Source organism: Balaenoptera ricei, chromosome 15, assembly GCF_028023285.1.
Source record: "Balaenoptera ricei isolate mBalRic1 chromosome 15, mBalRic1.hap2, whole genome shotgun sequence".
NCBI lineage: Eukaryota > Metazoa > Chordata > Mammalia > Artiodactyla > Balaenopteridae > Balaenoptera > Balaenoptera ricei.
This window is the reverse complement of record NC_082653.1, coordinates 53,606,450-53,634,249: the sequence shown is the minus strand read 5'-3', so window position 1 is coordinate 53,634,249 and position 27,800 is coordinate 53,606,450. Positions and strand designations below refer to the sequence as shown.

Here is a 27,800-nt window from a genome sequence, read left to right as displayed (position 1 = left end):
GCAGGCAGATTCTCAACCACTGCGCCACCAGGGAAGCCCCCGTGGGCACTTTAAAAAAACACAGTTCCTTGGGCTACCAGGGGACCCAATATCACAAATATCTGTGGCTGAGGTTATGTCTCTGAAGGCCACAGGCTGAGAGAGGACAGAAGGGCCCTAGTAGCCCCCACCCACCGCCATCCTTCACTGAAGCCTAGGTTTCTCTCCTCCCTTTGCCAAATACCACTTCCTCTTCCTGTAATAAGAGGGCTCCCCAAGCTAGATCTATTGCCCCATAGACCAATGTGTCAGCTCTTACAAAAGAGATGATTTCCTGAGTGGAGTGAACAACACATGAAATGTGAGGCTGAGACCCCTCAATTCAGCGGCATCCTGGGAACACTATATCTGGGAGTAGCTCATGTGTCTGGAGTGTTGTGAGGGAGGGAGTGATGTAGGGGTCAGGTTATGCAGGGTTTGGAGGCCGAGGCAGAAGGGGTTTGGAATTGATTATGTGCAGGGAAACCACTGGAGGACCCTGACTGAGGAGTGTGTATGATCAGCTGCTGTGCAGAGAATGGGGAGCCAGTTAGGAGGCTGATGGAGTCTTCCAGGTGAGAGAACTCCTGCTCTTCCATCCAAATCTGCCCACCTCTTTTACGTTACTTAAGCCTGGAACTTGGGGATCATCCATGCCACTTTCCACCTGCAAGTGTTCCCTGTCACACCCCCTCCCGTGGCCCCAGCTATGTCCAGGCCCCACTGGGGGACACTCTCCTGGCTTCTGTCCTTAGCAGATCCTGTCACAATCTCGAGTAACCCGTTTGTGTGCAATTATTTGATCGTGGCAGCAAGTCTTCAGTGTGCCTCATAATCATCTAGGGGGCTGCCTGAGCCTCACTTCAGGCGGTGCCGGAGAATCTGCATTTTACGTGGTTTGGAACTCTCTGTGAGAAAGGAAGTTGATAGTCCGAATCTCCAACCAGACTCTTACCTCCAGGAGGGCGAGAGAATTGGAATGATGAATAAGCCCAGTCTTGCTGGTGGGCGTTGGCTCCCAAGTTTTGGTGTAGACAAGTCAAGCCTGAAATTCTTCCTTTTATTCTTTTTAGCTATTTGGCTTGTCTTGGTTTGGAGAGACTGACTTCTAGCGGTCTGGACCGTTGGCCCGAGACTTATATAAAGACCCCGGAGATGTTAACTGCTTCTGCCCCGGCGCCGCCTTTTCACACGCTTCTAGGTGGATGTTAACATCTGCCCCATTTCTGGGATGCACAAACCGAGGCCCAGCTGGCGGCGGACGAGTGCCCCGGCGGCCCGGCGCGCACGGCCGTCGCCCTTGACAACGTGACACAAGGTCACGGAGGTCCCGCCCCCAGGTCCGACTGCCCCGGCGCGGCCGGACCGCGGCCGGACCGCGCCCGAGCCCGAGCCACAGAGGGCCCCGCCCACCCGCCGGAGCAGGCAGCGGGTCGGGCAGCCGGGCGCGCGCCGTGACGTCACCACGCCGCGCCCGAAGAAGGCCCCGCCCCGGCCTCGCCCCCGGCACTCTTGGCTTCTCTGGGCGCCCAGGAGGACACACATGGCTCGCGAGCTGCGGACGCTGCTGCTATGGGGCTGCCGCCTGCGGGCCCCGGCGCTGGCGGTCGCCCGGGGAGGTGAGGGCGGCCGGGCAGGACGGGTGGAAAGCGAGCGGGGACGGGGACGCGCGGAGCCCTCGGGGTCCCGAGCCCCTTTTCTCCGTGGGAGGCGCGGTGACGGCTCTTCCTTGCTCGGCGTGGGAGATTTTGTGAGGTTTACGCGTCCAAGGCGCCGCGAGCGGCGAACGCTGAGCTCTCGGTGCGTCCTGGTGTCACCTGGCTCGGCCCCGCGCCGGGCTGCCGGGTTTCCCCGGAGGTGACGGGGTTGAGCCCGGGCCCGCGTGACTGCAGCAGAGGCTTCTCTCCAACGAGCTCCTCGGGCCGGGTTGAGGCGGAGGGGTCACGGGCTCCTCGTTCCTGGAGCCGAAGGCACTTTCGGGGAGTTGGAATCGAAGGGCGCGTGTGCGCTGGGAAGGGGCTTCACCAGGGTGATTACTTCAGTCCCTTAGTTGTGTTTTTATTCTTCCCCTCCCCCAAGTTGATTTATACACGAATAACGCATAAGCCACTTGGTCACTCGTTCATTCGACACACACCTGAGTGCCCACTCGGCCCGGCGCGCGGCAGCAAACCAGAGAACCGGCACGCTGGGCTCTCGTGCAGCCCGTGGACCCTGGGTTGTTGCCCGCCGTATCCCCAAGGGCCTGGAATTGGTAGGTAGGTGCTCAAATCAACGTTGAAAAAAAAAGAATGACCGCAGTCTCTGCTCTCACTCCCCACTCGGAAGTAACCACGGGTGAACGTCTTGGCGTTGCTTCCAGGCTCTGTACGCTTAGTTACACACATATAAATGCACACGTCTGTTTTTACGTAAAAAGGCCTAAACCGTATATACATTGTGCTACAGATTTTTTTTTTAAGCTCCAGAATGGCTTACATATGTTTTTCTGTCAGTATGCACGGGTTTACGGCTTTACAATGGACGCATAGTATTCTGTGTTAGGACGTATCATCATTTACTTAACATTGCCCTATTAGCGGACGTAATAAAGATTATTTCCAGATTTTTTTTTTTTTTTTGGTTTTTTTTGGGGGGGGGTCATTACAGTGCTGTGTAGAATGGGCGAGTATTTAATCTTTGTGTCCATGTGTGGCATTTCTTTAGAATTACAGAATTAAGAGTTTTAGAATTGATGGTTCAGAGCCTGTGCGTATTTGAAATGTTAGCTGATATTGCCAAATTGCTGTACAAAAAGGCTTTATCAGCTTATATTCTCATTAGCAGGGAATGAGACCACCTATGTCAAGGCATCTTCTCCAACACTGGGATTAGATCTTTTCCAAACCCATGTTTTATAACCTATATATGTCTTGTTTAACTTACATTTGCATGGATACCAGTGAGAATGTTTTCATTTGTTTAATGGCCATTTGTATATCTTGTGTGAATTTCCTCTTCATGTCTTTTACGGCTTTTTCTGTTACCTGAGTTTTAAATTTTGGTGTAGTCTCTTTTTAAACAATGATTTTTAAAAATATCATGCATTAGCAGATAAGACAACTGTAGGTTTTATTACTGTTTCTTGTATTCAACATCTTCCTTCCTTTTGGGATTTATTTCCTGTTTTAGCAGAGTATATATATACCCTTGTGTTTGTTTTGCAGAAAAAGTCAATGGGTTGTAAATTTTCTAAGCCCCACTGTGTCTAAAAAGATTTTTATTTTGACCTCATACTTGTAAAGTAGTTTGGCTGGGTGTTGCATTCCAGGTCAAAATAATTTTCCTTCAAAGAGTGATATTGCTATGTTGTCTTCCAGCAACTTCGTTAAAGGTGAGCAGTCATATCAGTTTGATTCTTGTGCTTTTTTGTAGCCAACTTGTTTTTTTCCCTGCTCTCTGCAGGTTAAGATTCTTTTCCCATGTTCTGAGATGTTCTGACCATGTGTGTTTGTAATTCATTCTTTGCACCATTCTTATTTTCACGGTTGGCGTTGCAAGAACGAGAGCATGAGGCAGCCACAGTAGGACTGGTTGGTGCTTAAGTTAACATCTTATGACTTTTCTGTTCTCTATAAGCTGGAGCCTTTGCTGGAATTTTCTGCCTTGGGGAGTTGTAAGGGGTGGGCAGTCTGCTCCAAGCACCAGAAAGGTCACAAGAGTGAGCTTTCTCTGTTGTAGGGCTAAATCATTGCAGGTTTGTGTCATTCTCCAAAACGAGCCCCACCTGAACCCTGTCAACTGCAAACACCCATTTAGTACTTATTATTTTGCTTCCTCCCTCTGCTCTCACTGTGGGGCCCATACTATTTAATTTCTGCCCTTCCACCTCTTGTGCTGCAACCTTCACAAGAATTCAGGCAAATTTCTGGTGTTCCCGGGCTGTTTTGGGGATGGAAGGAGTAGCACTTGCTGGTCAGATTTCACTCTCTCAGTAAAGCAGCTGTGGGTGTTGCTAATTTAACATGAGGACAAAGGTTTCAATGGTTAACTGCTTAGACCCTGAATGGCAGTGCCGTCTATGTAAACCATGGTCCTGGGGCTTAGGGCTAGCACCAGAGAAGCATATGGACAGAGGAGGGATGTGTGGCCAGCTGTCCAGGAGGCAGTGGGACACTTGGTTAGGATGAGGGGCCTGAGTTATCTGTGCTGTCTGCAAAAGATCAACCCAAATGTAATAGGTTAGTAAAGACCTTATTAGTTACTGGCTGAGTAATTGATCAGAACTAAGACAAAAGAAAGATCCCCAGGTGTTTTGCTCCCCTCTCGCAAGCAGCTTCAAGCTGTGGAAGATGGGCGATGAGTAAACACTGAAGGAAAATGACAGTTCTCGCTCCCAGATGTCAAATACCAGGTTGTAACAGGACAAAGGAGACTATTACAGAGGCCAGTGGTGGTGTTTGCTTGTCTGTCTCAAACCAAAGTACTGACTCACGATCAATGAAAATGTATCCACTTCACTCTCAAGTGAGATACTTTAAGTTCAGAGCCAGAGGGTTTTCTTGGTTTGGGTTCTTGGTGCCTTCATTGCAGCAGCTAGAATTTTTCTTAAATACCATTCTGCTCAGCCTTGATACAGAACACTAGCCTTTTTTACTAGGAAGCTGCTGTTTGCTTCGTCCACACGGAGACTCACCTATAGTTCTGTAGCATTTAGTAAAGGTAGATTCCAGGATATTTCTGGAATGGCTGGTTATTTCTGCTGAAGCCAGTAGGAATTACAGACGATGAAAGTTGTAGCTTGGAGAACCAGTGTCTACTTGGGGGCATTATTTCCATCTGCTTTTTGATGCCCACAGTATAAGTAAGTTGAATACAGGTGTAGCTGAGTCATGGCTGTAACTAATTTTGAAAGAATGGCTGTTATTTAGCAGCTGTATAATCAAGAAATGTGATTAGAATATTAGAAATTTATTTTGAGATAGGCAAAATGAATGCCATATTTTAAAAGAACAATCTATATAGCAATACCGTTAAGAACAAAATAGAAGGGTACAAGTCTTCCTAAAGGACCGGGGCAGTGAGGGAACCGATGTGTGCTGTGAAGGAGGAGTGAGCAAAGCACTGAAGTTCATACATACCAATATTCCAGCATTTGCAGGAAATGGAGTGCCTAGAGGGATTTTCCCTGAAACTTACTTGCAAAGTAGTAAAACACTTCATTTCAACCATTATGATTAGAAGTCTTTCTAAAAGACTTAATCATCAGGTGAAACATGACAGAACCTTTCTTTGATGTTTTTCAGGGTCATTATGAATGTTAACTTATGGTCTTCTGTTGTAATACACAGGCCTCTGCAGGACCACTAGGATGTGACAGCTCCTTTGTCTATAAAATGTCCCAAACTGAAACTGCATCCTGAGTATTTCTGTGTTTTTAGCCTCTGTTACTCTCATTTTAACTTACCAGGCCTCTGACACCAGGTTCCCTCCTCCTTTCTGTTTTTAGTTGAGGGTTGGGAAACTGGATCATAAAACTTGTTAGCAACTTTTTTTTAAAGGAGAGGAGAATTCTGGATGGGGAAAGAATATTCTTGTTTAACTGAAGCTTGGCATGTGGATTTTGTGTCCTGTATTTTGACTCTTCAGAGATGCCCCTCCCTTTTGGTTTTGCTGTGTTTCTCTGTATTTAGGGAGTTGATGTTTCTTGATAGAGTGTCAGTATTGCTTAGTAGAGAACGATTAAAACAGGCTGTGAAGGGACTTCCCAGGTGGCACACTGATTAAGAATCCACCTGCCAATGCAGGGCACACGGGTTCGAGCCGTGGTCCGGGAAGATCCCACATGCTGCGGAGCAACTAAGCCCATGTGCCACAACTACTGAGCCTGTGCTCTAGAGCCTGCGAGCCACAACTACTGAGCCCGCGAGCCGCAACTACTGAAGCCCACGTGCCTAGAGCCCTTGCTCTGCAACAAGAGAAGCCACTGCAATGAGAAGCCCATGTACCTCAACGAAGAGTAGCCCCCGCTCGCCACAACTAGAGAAAGCCCTTGTGCAGCAACAAAGACCAAGCACAGCGAAAAAAAAAAAAAAAACAGGCTGTGAAACACAGTAAGGTTTAAGAAATAGTGAAAATGTTCAGGAATTCCAGAGGAACGCACGTAGAAAATTTTGAGGGAATACAGATCTTTTTTTTTTTTTTTTTTTAATATTTATTTATTTGGCTGAGCCCGGTCGTCTTTGCAGCATGTAGGATCTTTAGTTGTGGCATGCGAACTCTTAGTTGCGGCATGCGGGATCTAGTTCCCTGACCAGGGATCAAACCCAGGCCCCCTGCACTGGGAGTGCAGAGTCTTAGCCACTGGACCACCAGAGAAGTCCCCAAATCTTTATTTGATGTATAAATAGAAAGTGAAGAACTTTCTGTCTAGAATATTGATATACTTAAATCTTACCTCAAATGATTACAGAACTTAAGAAACAAAATGTTTGGAGAAATTTCAGATGCGAATAGCTAACCTGTGGTATCTGGTGAAATTTGAGAGATAATGAAACCATCCGAGTTGACTTATACTGAAAAGCAGAGAATTTCATGCTTACAAGCATGAAACTATGGTAAAATAGTTGGAGGTGTTCTGGAAAAAAAGCTACAGGCTACATTCCAAAGAACTACAGTTTTTCCAGTATTGTATTTTCCCTTTTGGGGAAAGGCTTAATTCTCCTTTTCATTTATCTGAAAGTACCTTTACAGAATTTTAAACTTTATAAGTAAACATTAAAAATTTTACTTTTTATAGAACGTGAAGCTTTAACTTAGAAATGTTTAGGTTGATATTAGATGAGTGAATTTCAAGCATTTTTTTGTCATGTACTCCCGATAAGAAATGCATTCACATTGTGACCTGCTATACAAGTATGCGTATACTGTACAAATACGTGTACATACTTAGCTGAAAGAGTTTTGTAAATACTTACATGTATTATGCTATGTGTTGGTTGTTTTTTTTAGTATTTATTTATTTATTTAGTTGCACCAGGTCTTAGTTGTGGCAGGCGGGCTCCTTAGTTGCGACTCACGGGCTCCTTAGTTGTGACATGTGAACTCTTAGTTGCAGTATGCATGTGGGATCTAGTTCCCTGACCAGGGATTGAACCATGGCCCTCTGTATTGGGAGCACGGAGTCTTAACCACTGCGCCACCAGGGAAGTCACATGCTATGTGCATTCTTTTACTTTCCGTTTCATTAAAAAAAAAAAAAAATTCTGACTTAGCTCACTGAATTGCTTTCATAACCAACAGTCTTGACCTGCATTCTGAGAAACACTGTGTCCTGTGGCTGTACGTTCTGAGAAAATGACCATGTGTTTATCAAGGGCCTGCTCCAACTCTAGGTTGATCGTGGGAAAAATAAAGACATGAGACGGTCAAGGCCACTGGAGCATCTGCTCCATAGTGTGGCAGCAGCAGTTCCTTAAACGAACATCTGCAGTGCCTGCTGTGGGATGAGACGGACAGGAGTCCTGGCCCTCTGTGGCTCTGACATGGAGTGGAGTCGATGCAGACAAGTACGTGCTGTATGGATGTCGTGTGAAGAAACCAAAGCAGAAAGAGGATCGCAGTAGAAGTGGGGCAGTCAGGGGAGGCCTCACGTGAAGGGTGGCGTTTAAGCAAAGCCTGGAAAGAGGTGAAGGTGTCCGAGGCAGGACATTTCAAGCAGAGGGAGTGGTAGGTGCCAGGGTCCTGAGGCAGGAACGGGCTGGCGTATTGGAAGGACAGCAAGGAGGCGGGGGCCGCGCTGGGGGCGCTCTTGAGTGGAGTAAGGTTAGAGTCGCGCTGCTTTCCTCTACGTGTGACTTCACGGGGAGATGTGGGCAGCTGGTGATAAGATGGGGAGTTAGAGTTAAAGCTAACTTCATAGGAGTTTCCTGAGAAAAATTATTTCTACATTTTTATTAGTGAGAGGGTAGTGGTGTTTTCCCGAACAGACTGGTACAGTGAAAAAATCTTCCACACTGTCTCAGCTCACTGCCCGGTGGCTCCGGAAAAAGCCTCTGCAGTGACGGGTGTCCACACCATCCTTCCCTTGGGAATGAAGAAGGGCTGCCCCGGTCGTGGGCTGTGTGCAGTCTGCCCCTCACACTTTGCACGTGCTGTTATCTAGACGCCCAGAGCCCTGGAGCCACAGTGTGGTGCCCCTTCCTTCACTTAACCCTCTCCTGAGGGACCTTTAGGTTGTTTGCAGGCTCTGTTTTTTTTAAAATCACAGGCAGTGCCACCAACAGTTTTTTACACCTTCACCAGTGCTAGCATAACTATTTTATAAATGTTTGTCAGTCTGACAGTGAAAATGCTATCTTGTTTTAAAATGCAATTCTTTAGCTATGAATGTGGTAATGCATCTTCTTCTATGATTCAAAGCCATTGATGTTTCTCTTTTTTGTGAATTGCCGTTTTCCTCTTGCACTGTTGGTCTTTTTCTTGTAGATCTGTGAGTGATCTTGCTGTATTGAGGAAACTAGCCCTCTGCCACATGTTTCAGACTTTTTTTTCTCCAGTGTGTTTGCCCGTTGACTTTAATTTTTTAAAGTGTGGTTATTGCTCATTGTTTTTATTTTTTTTTAATAAATTTATTTTATTTTATTTTTGGCTGCATTGGGTCTTCGTTGCTGCGCGCGGGCTTTCTCTAGTTGGAGTAAGCGGGGGCTACTCTTCGTTGTGGTGTGTAGGCTTCTCATTGCGGTGGCTTCTCTTGGTGCGGAGCACGGGCTCTAGGCGTGCAGACTTCAGTAGCTGTGGCTCGCGGGCTCTAGAGTGCAGGCTCAGTAGTGGCGCACGGGCTTAGTTGCTCCGTGGCATGTGGGATCTTCCCGGACCAGGGATCAAACCCATGTTCCCTGCATTGGCAGGCGGATTCTTAACCACTGTGCCACCAGAGAAGTCCTGTTGTTTTTATTTTTATTTTTTTACCTTTTGTTTTGGTGTTTTTTGGCTGCGCCCTGTGACATGCGGGATCTTAGTTCCCTGACCAGGGATCGAACCTGTGCCCCCTGCAGTGGAGGCGTGGAGTCTTAACCACTGGACCACCAGGGAAGTCCCTCATTGTCTTTATTTATTCATTAAAATTTTTTAATTTTAATTTTTTATTGAGATATAATTGGCATATAACATTATCATAGTTTTAGCTGTACAACATAATGATTCAATATTTGTATAGCAAAATGATCACAATAAGTTTAGTTAACATCCATCACATCACATAGTTACAATTTTTTTTTTTGTTTAGGGGTCTACTTTATTGACTTTAATTTTTATGTGGTCCATAAATTTATGGTTCTTGGGCTACGTGTCTTGTTTGGGCAGAGTTCCCTTACTTTTAAGTCATTAAGGAAAAAGATCTCAAGTGATCAATATCATTAGACGTTAGGTAGGGAAATGCACATCAAAACCATGATGAGATAGCACTTCACACCCACCGGGGTGGCTATAATAAAAAAACATAGGCAATAACAAACATCGATGACAATGTGGAGAAATTGGAACCTTCACCCACTGCTGGCAGGAGTATAAAATGGTGCAGCACTTTGGAAAACAGTCTGGCAGTTCCTCAAATGGTACAGACTTTGATATAGACAAATGGCATAGACTTACCATGTGACCCAGCAGTTCCACTCCTAGGTTTACGCCCAAGAGAATTTAAAACACAGAAACTTGTACAACAGTGTTTATAGCAGCATTATTCGTAATATTAACCAAAAAGCAGAAACAACCCAATTGTCCATCAACTGATAAGTGGATAAACATCATGTGGCCTATCCATATAATTGATATTATTCAGCCATAACAAGGAATGAGGTATGCTATGTGCTACAATGTGGATGAACCTTGAAAACATTACGTTAAGTGAAAGAAGCCATAGACAAAAGACCATGTGTAGTATGTCCAGAATAGGCAAATGTCCAGAATAGGCAAATCTATAGAGACAGAAAGTGGTTACCAGGAGCTGGGGGCAGGGAGAATGGGGAGTGACTACTGATGGGTATGGAGTTTCTTTCTGGAGTGTTAAAAATATTCTCGGGCTTCCCTGGTGGCGCAGTGGTTGAGAATCTGCCTGCCCATGCAGGGGACACGGGTTCGAGCCCTGGTCTGGGAAGATCCCACATGCTGCGGAGCAACTGGGCCCGTGAGCCACAATTGCTGAGCCTGCGCGTCTGGAGCCTGTGCTCCGCAACAAGAGAGGCCGCGACAGTGAGAGGCCCGCGCACCGCGATGAAGAGTGGCCCCCGCTTGCCACAACTAGAGAAAGCCCTCACACAGAAACGAAGACCCAACACAGCCATAAATAAATAAATAAATAAATAGATAGATAGATAGATAGATAGAAAGAAGAGTAACTGGTCTTGACCCCTCCCTTTAAAAAAAAATTCTCAATTAGATAATGAGGTTGGTTTTGTAAATATACTAAAAGCCATTGAATGATACATTTTAACTGGGTGAATTATATCTCAAAGCTGTTTTTAAAATATCTCTTATAATTTCTTTTAGTACTTTTAAGCTTTTTTTGTTTTTTTTGTACTTTTAGCTTTTATTTTCATTTTTAGTCCATCTGGAATTTGTTTTGATTAAATGAGGGAAGAAATTAATTTTAATACTGTAGCTTTAAATTAATGTGCTTTAGTATTTTATAATAGTATTTCCTCATGTTTTTCAAAAATGTCTTGGCTATGTATGCACTTTTATTTTTCCATATGAATTTTAGAATTAGCTTGAATAGTGAAAAAAAATCCTTTTTGAATTTTCACTGGGATCATGTTAAAAATATAGACTAATTTAGAGAATTGGCACCTTTAAATATTTACTCTTACTATTCAAGGACATTTCCCCAGGCTTTTTATATCCCTTTGTAAATGTGTTTTATATGCCTAGTAAATTTTTTTAAATGTTTTTTGTAATTGGGTAATTTTTATTGTTATTTATTTATTTATTTTTAATTTGTTTATTCATTTATTTAATTTTTGGCTGCATTGGGTCTTCGTGGCTGCACGCGGGTTTTCTCTAGTTGCTGAGAGAGGGGGCTACTCTTTGTTGTGGTGCGCGGGCTTCTCATTGCGGTGGCTTCTCTTGTTGCGGAGCATGGGCTCTAGGCACTTGGGCTTCAGTAGTTGTGGCATGCGGGCTCAGTAATTGTGGCACGTGGGCTCAGTAGTTGTGGCACATGGGCTTCAGTAGTTGTGGCTCACGGGCTCTAGAGCGCAGGCTCAGTAGTTGTGGCGCACGGGCTTAGTTGCTCCGTGGCATGTGGGATCTTCCCGGACCAGGGCTCGAACCCGTGTCCCCTGCATTAGCAGGCAGATTCTTAGCCACTGTGCCACCAGGGAAGCCCTGGGTAATTTTTAGAAATAGTTTTGTAAATAAGTTATTGATACACATAGCACAATTCAAAAGATACAGAGATATGTGCAGTGAAAAGCACATCTCTTCAACTGCTACCCTCAACAACCAGTTCCCCTCCTGGGGGCAGCCCCCTTAGCCAGTTTCTTGGGTGTCCTCACAGAGATACGCTTGGCTTATGAGAATAAGCGCACACATACGTATGTGTATTTAAACACCACGATAACATACGCAGACCACTGTTCTGGACCAGGTTTTTTCTTAATGTATCCTAGAGATGATTCAGCATCAGGACACTTTACACCCACAATTGCCTCATTTTTCTGTTTCAGAGTATTCCATTACATATATATGTAATTTATTTACTAACCCTTTACTGATGGCCCTCAGCCTGATCACTGGCCCCTGACTCCTGGGGGGACCCCTACACTGGAACCTCATCTGGTGTGTCTTTTATAGGCCTTCTCATGAACCTGACACTGACATTTGGTGGGAAGGAGCTAGCCCTTTTGCGACAGCCACATTTTTTTTAGAGTTTACTGTTTTGAGTAATTAAATATTTATTTGGTTAAAAAGGTATACATTGAGAAGTCTTGCTCTCAGCTTCGTCCCCCTCTCCACCGTTCCCCTCCCCGCCTTCATAGGTCATCACAATTATTAATTGTTTGTATATCCTGCCACTGTTTATATGCATACAGTATGTATAGATACACATCTTTCTTCTGCTGGGATATACACTTCTCTGTATTCTGTTATTCAATTAATAGATATTGGAGAGCTTTCTGTATCAGTACATAGAGACTTTTCTCATTCTTTTTTTCTTTCTTTTTTTTTTTTTTTTTTTTTAAGTAGCCACATCATAGTAGTGGTCCCATGTCAGGAGGCACCATAGTTTATTTACTAGCCCTCTGTTGATGGACATTTAGGTGGTTTCCAGGCATTTGCTATAATGTATGGCCTTTCATCTCTGTCTTTATATTCAGGTTCAGCTGTATCCATAGAGTAAAGTCCCAAAATGGAATTGCCAGATTAGAAGGTATATGCATTTGTAATCTTGACCGATATGGCCAAATCACCTTACACTGGACTTAGGCCATTTTCTGCTGCCCTGAGTGCTTTCCCCACAGGGTTACCAGAAATACTGTATGAAAGTTGCTTCTGAAAGTAATACAGTGCAGCTCTGCTGACATCCCTCTCTTCATCTGAGCTGGTGAAGATTAACCGTGGTTTGAATTGGAGCAAAATGCCGAAGTGGGGGCTTTTGCTCAGGGAGTATTGACTGAGTTGTGTTAGGCCTGCCAGGCCCTGCCTGAGTCCCTTTTCCTGCAGCTGCCTTCACTTCAGACCTGCAGGCTGGGCTATATCTCAGGCTTATACGACCTTAGGTGGGCTTCAAGGAGACCCAGCCCCCCGGCTATGTTACGTCCCACAGACCACACTGCGGGGAGCTCCTCTGCTTAGTCAGGCCTGGTTCCCAGAGCCTCTGTGTACATCTCTCTGTTTGCAAGTTCAAGGTGACCCAGAGGGGTTGAAGCTGGCGGCTAGCCCCGCACCTCCCCCCGTCCCCCACCAAAGCTTGCCTCCCTCCCTCACTCCTTCTTTCCTTCTTTCCTTTCTCCCTTCCTCCCTCCCTCCTTCCTTCCTTGCTTCATTCTTCTTCTTTTAGTGAAATACATCCCATCCAGAAAGGAATGCATATAATACATATGTGCAGTTTCTAAAAGAAGCATAAAATGAACACCCATTGCCCAGTTTAAGAAATAGAAATGACCAGTCCCTCGAAGGCACTGTGTGCCCCTCCATGATGGGTCCCCTTCTGTCTCTCCGAGAGGTGACTACTGACTTGAATTTTCTGGTTTTTATTCCTTTGCTTTTCTTTTTATTGCTGCATGTGTGTGTATATGTATATACACATGTATGTATATGTATACACACAGTTTATTGAAATCATACTGTATATTCTGCTGTGACTTCGCTTTCTTGGGTCAACATTGTTTTCTTAGCTTTATCCATGGTAATGTTCATTAGTTGTCCCTGCTTATTCCATTGTGTTAATACGCCTTCATTTCTTTATGATGATTCCTGACATGGCCCTAAATATATGTACTGTTGGGTCGTTTGGTATGCTCCAACTTACTAAGTAATGCAAAATTATTTCCCAAGAAGAATTGTATTTCTCTATACGTACCCCACCAGCAGACAATGAAAGTCCCCTTAACTCCACACTCACATCCAGTGCTTGGTGTTCTCAGACTTTTTAATGTTTGCAAGTCTAGTGAGTGTTAAATGGTATCTTGTGTGTCTTTGATTATAAGATACACATCAGAGAGTACCTAAGCGACATGTTCAGTTAAGTGAAGCAGTATTATCTTAAGATTTACCCATGTCATTCATTGTTCTATAATATTCCATTGTGGGAATGTGCTGCAGCTTATTCCTCCATCCCAGGCACACACATCTGAGCTATTTCTAGTGCAGGGCTTTTATAGATGCGCTGGGCACCTCTTTGGGCAGGCATCTTGCCCACGGGGGCATGGATGCATTTCTATAGGGTATGTAACTGGTGTGGAGTTGCTGGGTTTAGGGTATGTGTTTTTATTCCAGAAATGACTTTTTCAGAGTGGGTCTGGATTTACATTCCACCAACTCTGTGAGAGTTGCCGCTGTGCTGTATCCTCACTGACACTTGGGATTTTCAGACGTTTTTAAATGTTTGTCAATTTGATGGTTACAAAATGATGTTTCAGTTGTGATTTTAATTGATTGCTGATAAAGTTTTTTCCATGGTTTATTGGTCATGTTTCTTTTTCTGTGAAATGCTATTTATGTTTTCTTTGCCCCAATTTTTTCTTCTTGATTCATTGACCTTATTATGTATTTTTTTCTTTTTAAAATTTATTTATTTATTTATTTGTTTATTTAATTTTTGGCTGCGTTGGGTCTTCGTTGCTGCACGCGGGCTTCTCTAGTTCTGGTGGGCAGGGATTACTCTTCATTGTGGTGTGCGGGCTTCCCATTGTGGTTGCTTCTCTTGTTGCAGAGCACGGGCTCTAGGCGCACAGGCTCAGTAGTTGTGGCATGTGGGCTCAGTGGTTGTGGCTCACGGGCTCTAGAGCGCAGACTCAGTAGTTGTGGCGCACGGGCTTAGTTGCTCCGCGGCATGTGGGATCTTCCCGGACTAGGGCTTGAACCTGTGTCCCCTGCATTGGCAGGCGGATTCTTAACCATTGCGCCACCAGTAAAGTCCCTTATTATGTACTTTTGTATGTATTTTTTATGGGTGCTAATCTTTCATCAGTTAATCCTTTGTCAATTAATTACTGCAAATCTGTTCTCCTAGTTTGTGGCTCACCATTTCACTCTCGGCTTGGTGTCTGTTTGGGGGGAGGGGTGAAGTGTTTTGTTTGTTTGTTTTGATGAACAGAAGTTCTTAATTTTAATTTCGTCACATACCAGTCTTTTCCTTTGTGAATTACCTCAGGGTTCTGCAAACTTAAGACCCATGGGTCAAACCAGACTTACTGCCTTTTTTTTTTTTTTTTGGCCGCACCACGCGGCTTGTGAGATCTTTAGTTCCCCAACCAGGGATTGAACCCGGGCCATTGGCAGTGAGAGCGCAGAGTCCTAACCACTGGACCGCCAGGGAATTCCCTCACTGCCTGTTTTTGTAAATAAAGTTTTATGGGAACATAGATACGCCCATTCTTTCATGTATTGTCTGTGATCACTTTCCTGCTGCAACAGCAGAGTTGAGCACCATGGCTCAAAAAACTGAAAATATTTACTGTCTGGCCGTTTACCCCAAGGTCATAAAGATCATCTACTTTTTCTATGAGAGTTGTTCCCTGACTCATTTCTACCAAATGAGAGTGGGAGCCTCTTCTTCGAAGCTTTCTCTCTTTGTTGGTGAACTTTCTCATGGGTTTCATTTTTCAGATTAGAAGAGAGTTGCAGACTGGCAGCCACAGACTACTTCCAGCTATAAAAAAATTTTGATTGGTCCAAACATATTTAAAAGTAATTGCAGGACTTCCCTGGCAGCGCAGTGGTTAAGAATCTGCATGCCAATGCAGGGAAAACGGGTTCGAGCCCTGGTCCGGGAAGATCCCACATGCCGCGGAGCAACTAAGCCCACGAGCTGCAACTACTGAGCCCACATGCCACAACTACTGAGCCCATGCCCCTAGAGCCCGTGCTCCGCAACAAGAGAAGCCAGCACAATGAGAAGCCCGCGCACCACAATGAAGAGTAGCCCCCACTTGCCGCAACTAGAGAAAGCCTGCACACAGCGATGAAGACCCAATGCAGCCAAAAATAAATAAATAAATTAATTAAAAAAGAAAAAAGGGGGGACTTCCCTGGTGGTGCAGTGGTTAAGAATCTGCCTGCCAATGCAGGGGACATGGGTTTGAACCCTGGTCTGAGAAGATCCCACATGCTGCGGAGCAACTAAGCCCGTGCGCCACAACTACTGAGCCTACGTGCCACAACTACTGAAGCGTACGCGCTTAGAGACCATGCTCTGCAACAAGAGAAGCCACTGCAATGAGAAGCCTGTACGCTGCAACAAAGAGTAGACCCTGCTCGCCACAACTAGAGAAAGCCATGCGCAGCAACGAAGACCCAATGCAGCAAAAAAAAAAAAAAAAGAGTAATTGCAAGCATTTGAAGTCAGATTTGACATAAATATTTGAGTTTCTTATTTCTTTTGAGAAATTAAAAGTTCTGAGAATCTTGGCCTGCATTCCACAGTGGTGACAATCTCTTAGAATATTGTAGCATCTGCTTCCTCCTCCTGCAGGTGGGCTGGCCCTCTACAGGTTGCTGTAGTACCCATGCTGTCAACTACTCCTTCATTCCAAGCCTGTTCGTACCATTTCTTTTGCTGCTGTTATTTTTTTGTACTGTATAGTTAATTATATTGATTGACTGTCTACAGGCCTACTTTACTTTATAGTGCTTTGCTTCATTGCACTTTGCAGATATTGCTTTTCTTTACAAGTTGAAGGTTTGTGGCCACCCTGCCTTGAGCAAGCATATCAGCACCATTTTACCAGCAGCATCTGGTCACTTCCTGTCTCTATGTCTCCCAGTATTTCAAACCTTTTCATTATTATTATATTTGTTATGGTGATCTTTGATCAGTGATCTTTGATGTTGCTCTTGTAATTGTTTTGGGGCACCATAAACCACACCCATATAAGGTGGCAGACTTATTTGATCAGTGTTGTGTGTTCCACCGACTGGCCATTCCCCCATCCCTCTCCCTCTCGGGCCTCCCTATTCCCTGAGACATAACAATATTGAAATTAGCCCAATTAATAAACCTGCAATGACCTCTAAATGTTCAAGTGAAAGGAAGAGTCGCATGTCTCTCACTTTAAATCAAAAGCTAGAAATGATTAAGCTTAGTGAGGAAAGCATGTCCAGAGCCGAGACAGGCCGAAAGCTAGGCCACCTTGTGCCAGTTGGCCAAGTTGTGAATGCAAAGGAGAAGTTCTTGCGGGAAGTCAAAAGTGCTCTTCCAGTGAACACATGAGTAAAGAGGAAGCAAAACAGCCTGATTGCTGATATGGAGACAGTTTTAGTGGTCTGGATAGAAGATCGAACCAGCCACAACATTCCTGTAAGCCAAAGCCTAATCCAGAGGAAGACCCTACCTTTCTTCAGTTCTATGAAGGCTGAGAAGTGGGGAAGGAACAGAGGAAAAGTTTGAAGCTAGCAGAGGTTGATTCATGAGGTTGAAGGAAAGAAGCTGTCTCCATGACATCCAAGTGCAAGGTGAAGCAGCAAGTTACCCAGAAGATCTAGCCAAGATCATTCATGAAGGTGGCCATACTAAACAACAGATTTTCAGTGTAAATGAAACAGCCTTCTATTGGAAGATGCCATCTGGGACTTTGATAGCTAGAGAGGAGAAGTCAATGCCTGGCTTCAAAATGTCAAAGGACAGGATGATTCTCTTGTTAGGGGCTAACGCAGCTGGTGACTTTAAAATGAAGCCAGTGCTCATTTACCATCCTAGGGCCCTTAAGAATTATGCTAAATCTGCTCTGCCTGTGCTATATAAATGGAACAACAAAGCCTGGATGGTAACACATCTGTTTACAGCATGGGTTTTTTTAATATATAAGTTTATTTTTTATTTATTTATTTTTGGGTGCGTTGGGTCTTTGTTGCTGCACATGGGCTTTCTCTAGTTGCGGCGAGCAGGGGCTACTCTTCGTTGCAGCATGTGGGCTTCTCATTGCGGTGGCTTCTCGTTGCGGAGCATGGGCTCTAGGTGCATGGGCTTCAGTAGTTGTGGCACGCAGGCTCGGTAGTTGTGGCTCACAGGCTCTAGAGCTCAGGCTCAGTAGTTGTGGCACACGGGCTTAGTTGTTCCACGGCACGTGGGATCTTCCCAGACCAGGGATCGAACCCATGTCCCCTGCATTGGCAGGCGGATTTTTAACCACTGCACCACCAGGGAAGTCCCAAGCATGGTTTACTGAATATTTTAAGCCTGCTGTTGAAACCTGCTTGGGGGAAAAAAAAGATTAAAAATATTACTGTTCATTGATAATGCACCTGGTCACCCAAGAGCTCTGATGGAGACCTACAGTGAGATTAATGTTTTTATGCCTGCTAACACACCATCCATTTGCAGCCCATGGATCAAGGAATAATTTTGACTTTCAAGTCTTTTAATTTAAGAAGTACATTTTGTAAGGCTGTAGCTGCCATAGATAGTGATTCCTCTGATGGATATGGGCAAAGTAAATTGAAAACCTTCTGGAAAGGATTCACCATTCTAGATGCCATTAAGAACATTGATGATTCATGGGAAGAGGTCAAAGTATCAACATTAACAGAAGTTTGGAGAAAGTTGATTCCAACCCTCATCAATGACTTTGAAGGGTTTAGGACTTCAGTGGAGAAAGTAATTGCAGATGTGGTAGAAATAGCAAGAAAACCAGAATTAGAATTGGAGCCTGAAGTTGTGACTGAATTGCCGAAATCTCATGATAAAACTTTTAACGGGGCTTTCCCGGTGGTGCAGTGGTTGAGAATCGCCTGCCAATGCAGGAGACACGGGTTCGAGCCCTGGTCCAGGAAGATCCCACATGCCATGGAGCAACTAAGCCCGTGTGCCACAACTACTGAGCCTGCACTCTAGAGCCCACGAGCCACAACTACTGAGTCCGCGTGCCACAACTACTGAAGCCCACGTGCCTAGAGCCCATGCTCTGCAACAAGAGAAGCCACCGCAATGAGAAGCCCGTGCACCACAACAAAGAGTAGCCCCCGCTCGCCGCAGCTAGAGAAAGCCCGTGCGCAGCAATGAAGACCCAACGCAGCCAAAAATAAATAAATAAATAACATTTATTAAAAAAAAAAAAAACTTCTAACGAATGAGGAGTTGCTTCTTATGGATGAGCAAAGAAAGTGGTGTTTTCAGATGGAATCTACCCTGGTGCAGATTGCTGAAATACAACAAAGAATTTAGAATATTACATAAACTCGGTTGATAAAGCAGTGGCTGGGTTTGAGAGAATTGACTCTTGTTTTGAAAGTTCTGCTGTGGGTAAAATGCTATCAAATAGCATTGCATGCTACAGAGAAACCTTTGTGAAAGGAAGAGATTGATGTTGCAGACTTCATCATTGTCTTATTTTAAGAAATTGCTGCAGGTACTCCAACTTTCAGAAACCACCACCTTCATCAGTCAGCAGCCACCAACATCAGGGCAAGACGCTCCACCAGCAAAGAGATTATGACTTGCTGAAGTCTCAGATGATGGTTAGCATTTTTTAGCAATAAAGTATTTTTGAATTAAGGTGTATACATTGTTTTTTTAGACATAATGCTGTTGCACACTTAATACACTATAGTATCGTGTAAACATAACTTTTATATGCACTGGGAAACCAAAAAATTTGTGTGACTTTATTATTGTGGTACTCGCTTTATTGTAGTGGTCTGGAACTGAACCTGCAAAATCTCCAAGGTCTGCCTAGTGCTAAACTAGCCTTACATCCTTCAGATAAACCTGCTTGGTTGTGATGTAGTATCATTTTTATATATTAATGGATTTTACTTGCTAATATTTTATTAAGGACCTCCATGTCTGTGTCCATGATTGATATTGGTGTAGTATTTTTATTGTGTGTGCGTGATGTCTTTGTCAGCTTTTGATGTTAGGGTTGTGCTGTCATCATAAAACTTGAATGGAAATAATTCCTTCTTTTTCTATTTTCTGAAACTGTGTAAGATTGATGTTACTTCTTCCTCATGTGATTGATAGAATTCAGTAGAAATTCTGGGCCTGGAATTTTATTACAGAAATACTTTTGCAAATAAATTCAATTTCTTTATTACATATAAAGCAATCCAAACTTTCTGTTTCATTTGTCACTTTGGATAATTTTTTTCAAGGAATTTGTCCATTTCATATAAGTTGTCAAATTTCTTGGCATAAATTTGTTCATAATGTTTCCCTATTATTTATTTATTTTTGGCTGCGTTCGCTCTTCGTTGTGGCGCACAGCCTTTCTCTAGTTGCGGTGAGCGGGGGCCACTCTTCGTTGCAGTGCATGGGCTTCTCATTGCAGTGGCCTCTTGTTTCAGAGCACGGGCTGTAGGTGCGCGGGCTTCAGTAGTTGTGGCTCGTCGGCTCAGCAGTTGTGGCTCGCGGGCTCTAGAGCGCAGGCTCAGTAGTTGTGGCACACGGGCTTAGTTGCTCCGCAGCATGTGGGATCTTCCCGGGCCAGGGATTGAACCCATGTCCCCTGCATTGGCAGGCGGATTCTTAACCACTGTGCCACCAGGGAAGTCCTCTCTGGTAATACTTTTTATTTTGCAGTGTGCTTTGTCTGATCTAATCTTGTCCTGCCAGCCTTTTTATGTGGCATATCTTTTTCCATTCATTTACTTTCAGTGTATCTGTGCTTTTATATTTAAATTGATTGTTTTGTAGACAGCATATAATTAGGTCTTGCTTTATCAATTCTGACAGTCTTTGCCTTTATAATCAAAGTGTTTAGTCCATTGACCTAAAATGTAATTATTGATATAGTCAGATTTATCTCTACCGTTATGTTACTTGTCCCCTCTCATTTTTCCCTGTCTTCTAGCTTTCTTGTATTCTTTTGGATCAAGTAAACATTTTTTAGAATGCCATTTTAGTTTACTAATGCTTTTTTAGCTATACCTCTTTGCATCATTTTTTATTGGTTACTCTGGAGAGTGTAATGTTCATCCTTAACTTTTCATAGTCTGTTTAGAATTAGTATTGTAATATACCATGTAAACTGTAAAAGCCTTGCAACTATATAGGTGCATTTACTCCCTCCACCCCATCCTTTATGTTACATTTGTCATATGTATCACCTGTACATATGTTGTAAACCCCACAAGATAATGTTTTAATTAATGGCTTAAATTGCTGTATATATTTTAAGGAAATTAAAGAAAAATTCTTTTGTGTTTACCTAGGTTATCATTTCTGATGCTCTGCATTCCTTTTTGAAGATCCAAGTTTCCATTTCATATCATTTACTCTCAGCCTGAAGAACTGTAGCATTTCTTTTAGTGCAGGTCTGCTGTTTAATACTTAAGATGTTGTACCATTGTCTTTCAGCCTCCATTATTTCTGATGAAAAGTTAGCTGTCATTCAAGTTATTGTTCTCGCATGTAATGTGTTGTTTTTCTCTGGTTGCTTCCAAGATTTTCTCTTTTTATTTGGTTTTCAGCAGTTTGATTATGATGTGCCTAGGTGTTTTTCTTTGATATTATCTTGCTAGTGGTTCATCGAACTTTTGACTCTGTAAATATGTCTTTGACCAACTTTGGGGGAATTTTCCAGTTATTATTTCTTCAAATGTTTTTTCTGCCCTATTCTCTTTCTCCGCTCCTTCTGGAACTCCAATTACATGTATGTTAAACTTACTTCTGTTGTCCCACATATATCTGAGACCCTGTTCATTTGTTTTTAATCTGTTTCACATTGAATAATTTCTATCAATTTATTTTGAAGTCCATAGACTCCTCTGTTGTCTCCATTTGGTTTTTAAGCCTTCTAGTTAATTTGTTAGTTTCAGACATGGTTTTTTTTTTTTCTAACATCTTTATTGGAGTATAATTGCTTTACAGTGGTGTGTTAGTTTCTGCTGTATAACAAAGTGAATCAGCTGTATGTGTACATATACCCCAATATCTCCTCCCTCTTGCGTCTCCCTCCCACTCTCCCTATCCCACCCCTCTAGGTGGACACAAAGCACCTAGCTGATCTCCCTGTGCTATGCGGCTGCTTCCTGCTAGCTACCTATTTTACATTTGGTAGTGTATAATGTCCATGTCACTTTCTCACTCGTCCCAGCTTACCCTTCCCCCTCCCCATGTCCTCAAGTCCATTCTCTACGTCTGCGTCTTTATTCCTGTCCTGCCCATAGGTTCTTCGGAACCATTTTTTTTTCTTTTTTTTTTAGATTCCATATATATGTGTTAGCATACAATATTTGTTTTTCTCTTTCTGACTTACTTCACTCTGTACGACAGTCTCTAGGTCCATCCACCTCACTACAAATAACTCAGTTTCATTTCTTTTTATGGCTGAGTAATATTCCATTGTATATATGTGCCACATCTTCTTTATCCATTCATCTGTCGATGGACACTTAGGTTGCTTCCATGTCCTGGCTATTGTAAATAGAGCTGCAGTGAACATTGTGGTACATGACTCTTTTTGAATTACGGTTTTCTGAGGGTATATGCCCAGTACAGACATGATATTTTCTGTATCTAGGATTTTCACTTGGTTCTTCTATTATAGTTTATGTCTCTGAGATTTCTCATCTTTTATTTTGAGCATATTTTACTTTATGTCATATAGTATTGTTATAATGGCTGTTTGAAGACCCTTGTCTTCTGATACCAACATCTGGATCTTCTTGGCACCAATGTCCATTGACTGACACTTCTCTTTAGCAGGGGTTGCATTTTCCTGATTCTCTGTATATTGAGTAACTTTTTATTGCATCCTGGACATTGTGGATGTTGCCTTGTGGAATCTCTGGATTCTGTTATATTCCTCTGAAGAGTAGTCATTGTTTTAAAGGTGGGTATTGACCTGGTTGGCCCCCAGCTGCAAACACTTTCTGTTAGGCAGCAGTTTGACTTTTTTCCTTAACTGGGCTGCTTGCAGTTTGCCCCACATATGCATGGTTCAGGAGGTCAGCCGGAGACTTAGAAGAATTTATTCCCCAAATTGGGGGCTCCCTATCTCTGACTCATCTTTCTGGGATTTCCTCCCTTCACTTTTCATTTTCTGTGGTTTTCCAAATCTCTCCTCTGGTTCTTCAGGCCAGAAAAGTGCACATTGTGTGTGTTTTCTCTTAGAGTTTTAGCCACCCCTCATTGAACCCACCCTCATTCTGTGCTGTTCCCTCTTCCAGATATCTTCTCTCCAGAATCTGCCTGCTTTTGTTGATTCTCCAGAGCCTTCAGGTAGTCTTTTTATTGTTGTTCCTGTGTTCATGGTTGTTATCAGGTTTGGTTGGTAGGATACACCTCAGCCATACAGCAAGTGGCACTCTGTGTAATAAAGACAAAAAGTGAAATTGCTGTTATCCATATCACACTTGAGAAAATGGGAGATTGTCCATTTGGAATATGTAATTCCAGAGAAACAATCAGCATATTTCTAATTGCTTAAAATAATGTGTCTGTATCTAATATACATAATTTAGGATGCCATTATGAAGCAAAACCATAGTAAGAACTATGGCTGATATATAAGAAAGTTGTTTTTTTTTTCTTAAGAAAACAAAGCAAAAGAACCTACCCATTGTGTTCTGACTCATGTGCCTTCCTTAGCAGGCCCCTGTTGGCAGTTGCATTTTTAATTTATGCTTACTAGTTAAAATGGCCTTGTGGATCACTACTGCCATCTGTTGGCTGATTGAATGGGCTTCTGATTGAGTATAGCGATGTTTATGCTGATAAAAAGTTTCATGATTGTAAAAAAAAAAACAAAAAACTTCTGCATCAGATGCTTTGGCATACAGAGAAATATGTTTGTTCTTGCCTTCAGAGAGTTTTATACTAAGAAATATAAGCTTGTTCCTGCCGTACTTTGGTGAGATGTTATATATTAAGAAAAATTAATAGTAGAAGAAATCCCACAAGCTGGCTTGTAACAGCAGTTTTAATTTAGTAGCATGGAAAACAAGTGCTCTGAATTCATAGTAGGGAGAGATTATTGTGTACTGTGGTGGGGGGTGGGAAGGCCTGGTGGAAGAGAGGGCCTTACGCTGGATCCTGAAGCAGTTCAGGTGGAAAGAAGTTGCAGGTAGAAGAAGCAGCATGAGCACTGGCAGGTGTGTGTGTTGTCAAATTCAAACTATCAGTGCTTCCCATTCTGTGACCCCAAACCACCAAACAGATTAATACTAAGACATTGTAGCTTGACACTGAGGTTTGCGGTTTTTCCTTTAGGGTGTAGGGGGAACATGAGGACAGATACTGTGCAGATAGTGTGTTTATATCTGGTTCAGGCAGACTTACTGCACTATTGGTTTATTCTTAAAATCACTGTAGAAAGTTCAGTTAACCTGAAATCAAATCTGCTCTTGATAGTGCTGTTGATTAATATAATCTTGGAATATAATGGAAAGTCTTAAAATTGTGGTTGAAAATATGGATTGCTTATTTTTTCCCTTTTCCCAACTCTGAGGACTTATATATTATTTCCATCATAAACAACATATTAAATCCTTTCAAAAGTATTGTAAGTATTAAGTGGGGAAAAAAACAAAAGGAATAGGAAAAATAAGACAGAGGAAAATTGTGTTTAATCTTGGAGCAAGGAAGTCCTTTACAAACAGAAGACTAATTTCCTTAATATAGAAAGAGTTCTTACAAATCAATAAGAAAAAAATTCAGTAGAAAATGATCAGAGGATATCAACAGTCCATTAACATAAAAGGAAATAGAAAATATTTTAAAATGTGGATAGATGCTCCATCTTGCTTATAATAAGAGAAATATAAATGAAAACTACAGTAAAATTTTTACCTGACTGATAAGCTAAGATCCAAAAGTTTTATAACATTACCATCTTGGCAAGAGTGTGGGGTGATTCACACTCTCATAATATTGCTGGTGGGAATGTAAACTGATAAGTTTCTGGAGGGTGAGTTGGCAGCGTTGACCACAGTTTAAATTGGACATAAACTTGGACCTGATGATTCCACTTCTCGATGTGTACTCAAATGTATACTTGTGCATAAATGAAATGACACATGTATAGGAATATTCCTTAGAGTCCTATTTTTTATTTTGAAATACTTTTTACTTTACAGAGATGTTATAAAAATAGTACTCAGTCTTCCCTTCCTCTTTCCTTAATTTCCCCTAATATTACTATCTTTGTGGCCATGGTATAATTATTGAAAACTGAAATAACAGTGACACAGTACTACTCGGTAATATGCTGGTCTTACCTGACTTTAGCTGGGTTTTCCATCCATGTCCTTTGCTGGCCCAGGATCCTCCATCCTGTACTTGTGTCTCTTCAGTTTGTGTTTGTCTTTCAGGACCTTGACACTTTCGTGTATATATATTTGGGTTTGTCTGGTGTTTTCTTATGATTAGATCGAGATGTGGTTTTGGCGAGAACACAACAGAAAACAGGCTGTGCCCTCTCACCCCACCAGGAGTTACAGGATGTGGACACATCTCATTCCTGATGATGGTGACTGCAGTCGCTTAGTTAAAGGTTATCTGCCACTTACTTCACTGTAAAGTACTGTTTCTCTCTTTGAAACCAAGAGGGGGGATTCTTTGTTCACCACCTGACAGTCCCCCACTGTCATTATGTTGTTGCTCAGTTTGTCCTAGATTTTGCCACCGGGAGTGCCTTCCGCTCAGAGCCTGTGCCCTCTCGGTGCGTCCTGTCATCTGTGAGTCCTTCACTTTCTAGCACCACAGGTATTCTGGGCTCATCTGGTGTGTTCTCCAGTGGCCTCGATTCCTTTTATTGGAGAATGGTATTTACAAACCAAAGATCTGGGTGCCAGGGGAGGGTGACCACACACCCCAGTTTGCCCAGGATGAAGGCGTTTCCTGGGATGTGGGACTTTGGAGTGGCAGGTCCAAGACGGGTGCTCTCCCTGGTGCCAGGTGTGCTCACTGCTGCTTGGGTGTCCCCGGACAGAGCCAGGAAGTATGCGTGTGTGTGCACTGTCACACACGTGTACGCACCTCGGTGTTTATTTCTACACTGACACTGATGCCTCCATTTGCAGCACAGCAGGGTTCACCCTGGCCTCCCCCTGCCCTTTCCTGACTCCTTTCTCCTGACTTGAGTCACAGTGTACTCACTTGCTTGATCTTAGTATATACACAGAGCAGTTTGAGAATTGCTACCACTTCTGCTACAGTAACAGTATGCTGTCCTTTTTGAGCCCAGCTTTACAATATACAGTTGACCCTTGAACAGTACAGTCTGAACTGTGAGGGTCCACTTATTTGCAGATTTTTTTCACTAAGTAGGTACTGCAGTACTGCACAATTTGCAGTTGGTTGGAATCCACGGATGTGGATGTGCTTGTGTTGGAGGGCCAACTGCAGAGTTATACTTGGATTTTCAACTTCACGGGGGGCGGGGCGGAGGGTTCTGTGCCCCAACACCCCTGTTGTTCAAGGGTCACCTGTGCAAAGTACTGTTTTCTTTTTTTTTTTTTTTCCCCAAATGCTGTTTTCTGAAGTCACTTAGGTTCTTTCAGGGCAGTTATGTTATTCATAATATAGTTGTGCACATTCGTTACTGTTTGTATTTAGTTTTATGTTCTCCACACACCCTGGTTGCTCTTAACTATTTACTTTTTGGGTATGTGAAACATTACCATGGTTCTAAGAGTCAGAGGGAAAAGGGATACTCAGAAATGCACGTTCTCCTCAGCTCTGCTACACCATTCCCAACCTTCTTTCTCCATTCTGTTCCCACACATCTGTTATGGGTTGAATCATGTGTCCCCCAAAAGATGCTGAAATTCTAACCCCCAGGACCTGTGAATGCGATCTTATTTGGAAATAGGGTCTTTGCAGAAGATCAAGTTAAGATGAGGTAGTTAGGGTGGGCCCTAATCCAATATGACTGTGTCCTTATAAAAAGGGGAAATCTGGACGCAGAGGCAGACACGAGCAGAGGGAAGACGATGTGAAGACACAGGGAGAAGGTGGTCATTTCTAAGCCAAAGAATGCCTGAGGCTCCCAAAGCTGGGAGAGAGGAATAGAACAGATTCTCCTTCACAGCCTCAGAAGGAACCAGCCCTGCCAACACTTTGATTTTACACTTCTAGCCTCCAAAACTGTGAGATGATAAGTTTCTGTTGTTAAAGCTGCCCAGCCTGTGGTGCTTTGCCACAGCAGTCCCAGGAAATTAACAGCCCTTGTAACCAGTTTCTTATGGCTTAAATTGTGTGCCCCCAAAAGATACGTTCAAGCCCTCACCTGTGAATGTGACCTTATTTGGAAGTAGGGTCTTTGCAGGTATAATAAGATGAGGTCATATTGGATTAGAGTGAGCCCCAAATCCAGTATAACTGATGACCTTAAGAAGAGGGAAATTTGGACACAGAGGAGACACACATGGGGAAGAGAGAACCATGTGATGACAGAGGCAGAGACTGGAGTGAGGCAGCCCCAAGCCCAGGGCTGCTGGCAACACCAGAAGCCGGGAGAGAGGCGTGGACAGACTGTCCCTCAGAGCCTTCAGAAGGAATCAGCCCTGCCAACACCTCGGTTTTCCACTTCTGGCCCCCAGAACCGTGAGAGATTAAGTTTCTGTGTTGTAAACCACCTTGTCTGTGGTACTTTGTTACGGCAGCCTTAGCAAACGAATATACAATCTCATTAGTTTCTCATTTATCCTTCCTGTTTCTTTTGCACAAAAGAGTATCTCCTTTCTTCCATGAAGGGTAAGCATGCAATCAATAGATAACTCTTTATCACTTTGGAGCATTATTTTTAACAGCACAGACTGGGAACAGTTTAAACATCCATCAGTTGAGCGCTAGTTAAATACTTATCCATTACAGTCGAATGTTATTTGTTCACTAGAAAGAATAAGCAGCTTTATATGTACTAAAACAGAGTGATCTCTGAGATGTGTGTTTTTGGGGGTTTTTTTTTTTAATATTTATTATTTATTTGGCCGTGCCGGGTCTTAGTTGTGGCATGCAGTTTCTATTTTAGTTGTGGTATGAGGGATATAGTTCCCAGACCAGGGATCGAACCCAGGCCCCTGCATTGGGAGTGTGGAGTCTTAACCACTGGACTGCCAGGGAAGTCCCTAAGATGTGTTGTTGATTAATATATTTATACACAGAAGACTGGAAATAAAAAAGTGTGCCAGCCATAATCCAG

At 43.2% G+C, this 27,800-nt stretch overlaps 1 protein-coding gene and 1 pseudogene across 1 annotated transcript in view; both read left to right on the top strand.

Moving 5' to 3' along the window:
- The first annotated feature begins 1,509 nt into the window (after positions 1–1,509).
- TRAP1 (TNF receptor associated protein 1) overlaps positions 1,510–27,800 on the top strand; it is a 54,563-nt gene continuing 28,272 nt past the window's right edge. The window contains exon 1 of the mRNA XM_059895803.1: positions 1,510–1,637. Coding sequence (XP_059751786.1) covers positions 1,562–1,637 — 76 coding nt within the window. The 5' untranslated portion in view covers positions 1,510–1,561. The remainder of the gene's footprint in view (positions 1,638–27,800) is intronic.
- Positions 16,721–19,160, top strand: LOC132350009 (tigger transposable element-derived protein 1-like; annotated as a pseudogene).